This window comes from Clupea harengus, chromosome 14, assembly GCF_900700415.2.
Source record: "Clupea harengus chromosome 14, Ch_v2.0.2, whole genome shotgun sequence".
NCBI lineage: Eukaryota > Metazoa > Chordata > Actinopteri > Clupeiformes > Clupeidae > Clupea > Clupea harengus.
This window is the reverse complement of record NC_045165.1, coordinates 2,973,159-2,980,658: the sequence shown is the minus strand read 5'-3', so window position 1 is coordinate 2,980,658 and position 7,500 is coordinate 2,973,159. Positions and strand designations below refer to the sequence as shown.

At 43.4% G+C, this 7,500-nt stretch overlaps 2 protein-coding genes across 2 annotated transcripts in view; one reads left to right on the top strand and one right to left on the bottom strand.

Moving 5' to 3' along the window:
- efcab2 (EF-hand calcium binding domain 2) overlaps positions 1–1,592 on the bottom strand; it is a 10,217-nt gene extending 8,625 nt beyond the window's left edge. The window contains exons 1-3 of the mRNA XM_012839979.3: positions 1,294–1,592; positions 740–824; positions 463–535 (exon numbers count right to left, since the gene is read on the bottom strand). Coding sequence (XP_012695433.1) covers positions 463–535; positions 740–824; positions 1,294–1,318 — 183 coding nt within the window. The 5' untranslated portion in view covers positions 1,319–1,592. The remainder of the gene's footprint in view (positions 1–462; positions 536–739; positions 825–1,293) is intronic.
- Positions 1,593–1,777: 185 nt separating this feature from the next.
- The window catches only part of hnrnpua (heterogeneous nuclear ribonucleoprotein Ua), a 13,498-nt gene continuing 7,775 nt past the window's right edge, over positions 1,778–7,500 (top strand). The window contains exons 1-6 of the mRNA XM_031580270.2: positions 1,778–2,471; positions 3,659–3,773; positions 5,155–5,228; positions 6,263–6,402; positions 6,907–7,006; positions 7,368–7,480. Coding sequence (XP_031436130.1) covers positions 1,988–2,471; positions 3,659–3,773; positions 5,155–5,228; positions 6,263–6,402; positions 6,907–7,006; positions 7,368–7,480 — 1,026 coding nt within the window. The 5' untranslated portion in view covers positions 1,778–1,987. The remainder of the gene's footprint in view (positions 2,472–3,658; positions 3,774–5,154; positions 5,229–6,262; positions 6,403–6,906; positions 7,007–7,367; positions 7,481–7,500) is intronic.

Below are 7,500 nucleotides of genomic sequence, written 5' to 3'. Positions count from 1 at the left end.
CAAATGAATTTCAATGGTATATGTGCATCATGTGAAGTACAGACAAACACAACTGCCGTTCCCGCCAGCCGCCCAGGACGATGTACTATGTAGTTGTGTGGTCCGGAACAGATAACCCTCATGAATGTATAAGAAAAGCCTTCACAGCACTACTTTATTGTCTAAAGACACCAGTTAGCAAGCGTGTATCCGTGTCAATTGTGCTGTTGTTAGCGTTGGTAAGGTTATATATGTCTTTTAGGTAGTTAGCTCGCCAGTTTTAGACCGAACTCCTTACTGCTGCTTTAAAGGCGTCCAGTTTATTTGGACCAAAATGTTCCTGCTGCTTGTAAATTGGTAATTCTAAGGAACCCCATATTCATAGTGGCAAAGCAATACCAGAATCACCATTAACAAATAAAAGTACGTAAACACAGAGGGAGAGAGAGAGAGAGAGAGAAAGAGAGAGAGAGAGAGACTTACTTCAGCAATGATATCATGTAATTCTGCCTCTGATGGAAAACATCCCAGTGACCGTATTATGGTTCCAATCTCCCTTTGAAAAAGACACAAATATATCACTTATCCCTAAAAAACACATTTGATTCACCACAAGAAGTAGCTGTGGACACACGTATTTAACCAGTCCTCACCTTAGTTAGATTTAAATCAGCACCACGAAAGTGGGCCTCGATATCATCATTTTATGTGGGTCTATAAGATATGGGTGTGTTTCAATAATACAGTAGTTCTTTCTCACCTGACATCTACTGTTTTGTTGAACTCATGGTCAAACACATCAAAGGCATCACCGATCTTCTTATGGACCACGGAGAGGATAGCCTCTGGTATTACAAAGAATACCAGTGGTTCAGTGGGAAAACAGGCGGTAGAAAATAGGAAAATCAAATGACCATACCTAGGAAGCTCTGGTTTAGCTGCACAAACAGTTCATGTCTCCAATATTTAGGCTTCCTTTGTCATTACAATGACGGGATAATTTTCACTAGTTCTGCTGCATCCAACCCCACATTTCAGCGAGGGTTTAAGGGTGTATTACAATTACTCTATTTACAGACAAGATGAACCAAACTGGATAACCAACTGCAACTTGTCAGCAGTGCAGACGAAAAACACGACCGTCCTTTCAACTTTCTTAACTTTGAGTGGGCCTGACAGTGTTTCAAGAAAAGACTGCGAGGCAACAGAAAGGGACTACTAAAACTACTAAAATTCAATAATAACACGCTATCGTCTGAATGGTTGTTTGTGAATCCTGGCTCAGAGTATTAAGAAATGTTTTCGGAACAGTACCTGCACTATCCTTATCGTCCGCCATGTTTCATATGTTTGCGTGATGTAGTTGCTAGGATACCGTTTCCCCCTGCCCTCCCCTCTCCTTTTTCGCTTTTTAAATTGTGCCACAAAGATTCCCTTTATTAAAGATGAGTGACATAACAACGACTTGTTTCAAGACTGCAGTTCTGTTGATATCACCATACTTTCCCTCGCCCAAATGGAATATCAAATTGTTGTCTCTGACAAAAATGTTGTGGTCTGCAGTAGGCCTAGACCTCGTTATAACAGTCTCAACGAGCCCTAACATTGTCTTTTAGATGTTTGTATTTTGCATTTTTAATGAAGTAAAAATGTTATACAAATATGTTTAATATGTTGTTTCAAATATAAGAGCACTTCTAATTAGTACAAGCTTTTTAAAAAAAATTACGGTTATCACCGCCCCTTTGTACTCATCTGTTTGAATATTTACGGTAGGTTTATATACTGCTCCATTTGACACATTCACGGTTACTGCTGCCAGTTGTAGTGGGACGTTAGTACTGGCCATACAGGCTTGGCGCAGTGAAAATTCTGGGCGGCTGCATTGTCAATCTTGTCGCCTGTCGACGGCTTTCCAATCATTTTTTTTTTCTTTTTGGAGGACTTTTAGAAATTACAGTTTGCTTTGGACATCGGTTAGACATTGCACATTCTCTAAGCCTACACAATGAGTTCAATAAACGTCAAGAAACTGAAGGTAAATGAGCTGAAGGACGAGCTGAAAAACAGGCAGCTGTCCGACAAGGGACTGAAGGCCGAATTAATGGACCGGTTGCAGGCCGCGCTGGACCAAGAGGCCCAAGCTTCGGGCGGTTCCGTTCCTTCGGAGACAGAAGCTAATGGTGCAGAGGGCGGCTCCGACGATGGAAGTGGCCCGAATGACATGGGAGACGAGGATTTGGAGGATGATCTGGTCGGAGAGAGTATGGAGGCTGATGACGACGAAGAAGATGGAGACGGGGGCGACGCGGAGTCCGCTAATGTTGTCGGTGAACAGCAAGACGATGATATGGGAGAGGAGGAAGATGAGGATGCCGGTGTAGAAATGGATAAATCGGACGAAGATGAAGATGCCCTTCTAAAAGAAGATGATGAAGAGATGGACAAATTCGATGACGACGATGCTGGACTGGGATCTCTGCCTGGGGATGGTAAGTTAAGCTCCCATTGACCAGATATCCTTTCAGCATCGATGGAAAGGTTGTGGGGGAGGTTGCCAGTTAACTAAATGATCAGATTTATGAGAAGATGCAGGTTAGATAGTTATTCGTTGCAGAAATATCATCACCCAAGCTAAGGTGGAGGTAGATGATGCGAGTGAGTAGCCGACGTTAGACAATGACCAGGCGGATGCATCTAGTCGAGCTAATGCTGTATATACGCCGCTAATGCTAGTTTAGCCTCATCTGACGGAGGACCAGCGGGCTGTCACATCGGTGTGGTATTGCATGTTGGCCGTAAGTGGATGCTGTGGCTGTAGAGCAAGGGCGTACGGAGCGGTTCATAGCTACGAGGTTTGAGCAGTGAGCAGTTGTGTTGTAGAGATCTGAGTGTGTGCAAAAAATAGCTACAGGCGTTTTGCGGCTCTGAAATCAGTACAGTTTCCTAGCAGTAGGTACACAAAGCGGCACGTCGGGTGCTGAAGACCCTGGGTAGAGAGCGCAGATTACAGTAATGTAGCTCCTCGCTGTGGCGACAGGGAAAGCGGCATCTCAAGTAAATTATTTTCCAGGAAAGCATTTCTTGCCGAAGCTACTAACGACGAAGATAGTATGTTCTATTGTAGCCATTATAAGTTATTTGCCGTGTAGGCGGTTTGACTTGCGTGTTCTTGTGCTCCTCCGTTAGCACTATTTCGTTGTGTAACACTCCAGTTTCACTTCAACCTTTGAAGTAGTACAAGCAGTGGTAAAGCGTACCATGAATGTTAACCCTCCCCTTTCCTTTATCAAGGAAATGTAATGTGAAAATGTGTGTTGCTTGGCCCCACATTGATGTGAAGTGTTGTAAAACCAAAAACCAGTATTTGCTGGCGGGTACCATCCCCCCTCTATTGGAGGAGATGATGCTGTCATTGAGAATCCATTTATGATTGCACAGAGAAGAACCGACCGGCATGGCCCACATTTTAATCTTTACCTGAAACAATAATAATAATAAAAAACCGCAGTGTACTCTCATTTTTCTACAGAAGACGCATTTAATTGCCAGTCATGCATCGTAACTCATGCATTCCTGATTCCACTGTACAGTACAGTACATCTGAATCGACTCGTGTGGGCCGTACAACTGGGCCAACACGGAGGCATGCCTCACGACTTCTGTTTTATTTCCAAAGGGGATGCGGACAAAGACAAGAAAGATGATCAGAAGAATAAGAAGGGTGTTAAGAGACGCCGAGAGGAACATGGAAGGGGCTACTTTGAATTTATTGAAGAAAGCAAATACAGCCGGTAAGGTTTGTGCAGAATGACCTCAGGTACTCCTGAGAAATCACTGCACATTCAAGGTTTTTAATGGACTGCCGTTGGCAGTAAAATAGCCAACGTAGTCCTTACAGTTATTTTGCCTCTTTAGCGCAAAGAAACACACATTTCACTATCGGCTAAAGTAGCCGTTGTTATAGTGTTAGTGGCCATTACAAAGCATTTTGTTTCCTAACAGACTGTATTTCGACAATTGTTCGTGACATGTAGTCGGTATTACTAGGTTAAGTAGTTGGTATTATATCGGGGAAGCAAGTGTATGTGTTGGCGTCATACAACCACAGATGACTGGATGTTTAACATCTTCATGATGATGTGTGAATGGATGACTTTAATGAATTCGTTTTTTTTTCTGTTTTCCTCCTTATATTAATCACATGTTCTTAAATAACTTCTCCTGCCATTGTATTCTCTCATCTTGGTTTCAGTGCTTCACTTTCTGGTGAATATATAATTTCTCGTTTCACAAACTAAATAGCTATTTCTTGAAAATGTAAAGAATACCAGTGTCAGATTCTGTGCTGAAGCATCTCCTTGGTGCTTTAGTGAGATTGACTGCTCCTCTTGTGACAGGTGTCTTGTTGCATAACCATGCAATCTTCACCCATAACCCGCAGCGCTCTTTTTTGTCCAGGAAATGTAAACGTTTGAGTGCTTTTGCAGTCAAGCAGTGAAGAAGCAACAACATGATTTCCGTGCAATGTGCCACAAACCTGTCCAGATGGGTAATGTCCTGAAGCCAAACACCATTCAACACACTTCAGCAGACTGCCTCTGCAGATACTCTAACTCCCTGAACTAAATCCCAAATCCCTACAGTATTTATAGATACATAACACAAGAGTGACAAGTCCATAGGCATATACAGTATATATATATATACACACAGTATATTTATAAATATCAATATATTACAAGTCCATAGGCATATATATATATACACAGTGTATATATATATATATATATGTATATCAATATATTACATGTCCATAGGCCAGACATTGGGTAGTAAGAAGAGGACTCGTGAACACATGACGCAACACTGAAATAGGATGTCAAGGATCACACCCTACACCCACCAATGAATAATCCAGCACCCTGGGCCAGGTAGAAACGGCCCAGTTCAGTCAGATCCATGCCAGATCTGGGCCAGAACCGAGCCAGATCTGGGCCAGGACCGAGGCAGATCTGTGTCCCGCTGAGATGCGACTGGAGTAAGGTATCCGAGCGTCTGCCGTCAGGCTCCGTGGTCACTGATCTCTGTAAGGTCCTGGAGGTGGTGATGTGGTGTTGGGAAGGAGAGGCCGGTGTTTGGGACGGTCCATCTGACACCTTCCTCTGTTCACAGAGCCAAGTCCCCCCAGCCCCCACTCGAGGAGGAAGACGAGGAGTTTGATGACACCACCGTCTGCCTGGACACTTGTGAGCATTTTTAAATCTTTGGATTACAATTATTAATCTCTATGAAGTCTCAAAAGAATGGGCTGAGACGGTCTTATAAATGCCCATCAGTGTTAAATCAGCCCATCACTGGTTATATAACATGCCTGGTCACATGTCTGTGTTAACTCTCCTGTCCTGGTGTAAAATGTCTCCTTAAGTTGGATGCAGAAGCAGAGTAAACACGTGTTGTGGCGCAGGACAGAGCTGTTACTGTTGAGTGGAAGGGTCGATTTTTGACAAATGAATTGCGCAGACAAAACTTTTAAATGTTGAGAGTTTCTTAAGCTCTTCTTTGCTTACCAGCCCTCTTACTGTTAGATATTTTAAAGATCTAAAAAATAGGGCACAGGTTGAAAAATCCAGAAGTTTCTCCTTTAAGTAACTGCTACCCAGGTAACTGTCTTACACCAACAGTAACTTTCCACTGATCCGTGTACTCACTGAATTGGCTAAAAGCTCTGTGTGTGTGTGTGTGTGTGTGTGTTCTATTCAGGGACCCACTCTAATTCAAAACTTGCACGTTGGTAATAGACGATGCTGGGTGCAGTCGAGTTGATCTAAATTCAGGAAGGAGGTTTCCTCCTCATTGAGTGTGTTGTTCTGGTAGATTTCCATATGGAGGCTGTGTGCTGCCTGCATTTAAATCACTAGGTCCCCCTGAGGAGACGGATCCAGGGAGGAAATAGCTCAATACATACCACTGCTTCACATGGCTGTTTACCTCACAGCTCGTTAAGAAGAAAATATAAAATACCTCACATCTCGTTAAGAAGAAAATACCTCAAAAGAAAAAAAGTCTTCATTATTTCCTGGTTATCTAATCACCTTTCAAGTTTAGTTTGTTTCTTTTGACCACGCTGATATTAAATCATTCCTATATTCCGCTGTACCCCGAAGATTTATAAGTCAGGTATTCAAGTTGTTCCTGAAAATGTGTGTTTTAAAGGTGCAGGTGTGTAATTCCACCCATTGCTCCTCTAAGTGAAGCCCATGTCCTGTCTCGTGTTTCCCAGACAACAGTGACCTGCACTTCAAAGTGTCACGTGACCGCTACAGCGCGTCCTCTCTCACCATGGAGAGCTTCGCCTACCTGTGGGCCGGGGGCCGCGCCTCGTACGGGGTGGCCAAAGGGAAGGCCTGCTTCGAAATGAAGGTGAGACACTGTGTGTGTGTGTGTGTGTGTGTGTGTGTGTGTGTGTGTGTGAGTGTGTGTGTGTGTGTGTGTGTGTCTGCTTGTGTGTCTGCTTGTGTGTCTGCTTGTGTGTGTGTGTGTGTGTGACTGTCTCCATCTGACATATCCACAACTCTGTGTGTGTGTGTGTGTGTGTGTGTGTGTGTGTGTGTGTGTGTCCATCTCACCTATCCACGGCACTGTGTGTCTTTGTACGTCAGTCAGAGCATCTCTGTTGTGTCCTGTGTCATCTATGTTTGAGTTTGAGAGAGGTGCTTTTGAGTGACACCCAGTTTAATTAGGAGCTTATGTGTGATTAGTCTGTGTGTGTCTGTGTGTGTGTGTGATGAGTTTGACACGGGTACTATTTTTATATTTTTCAGTTTTGCTGGTGTGTGACATTGTAAAAACTTAACCCATAAAACTGCACCTTAGTTTTTCCAAACGCGTGCCTTGTGACTTCATAGCTTGATTTGGTCCTCCTAGATCATTGAGAAGATCCCAGTGAAGCACATCTCCAGCAAGGGCATCGAGATCCACGAGGTCCTGGTGGGCTGGTCCCTGCCCAGCGGAACCCTACTTTTGGGTAAGGGGACCGGACCTCGGTCAAGAACCTCTTATACTCGGCGCTTACTGTCCAACAGTACCAGTGATGACTCAAGATAAAAGTCCAAAGATATTTGAGATATTTACAGATATTTAACACTACTAGCCATATGAGGTTTTTTTATTACCATATTTGTTCACCAGGTAAATCCTACTGTCAATTCTTCTGTTCTTGAAGAAAGAAGAGTTAGGGTTTGATAACGTTAATGAGAATAATTTCTTGTGAATTTCAGAGCATTTCACATGTGTGTGTTTGGATTTGGGTTCCGTAAGGGGTGGTGCTTGATTTGCGTTGGGTTCTAAGTATGGTTCTAAGTATGGTTCTCCCATCCATTCTGCAGGTGAGGAGGAACACTCCTACGCCTTTTCCACTAAAGGCAAGAAGACCTCCAACTGCTCCACGGAGGACTATGGAGAGTCCTTTGATGAGAATGATGTGGTTGGATGCTTCATTGTGAGTAGGATGGTGGAGAT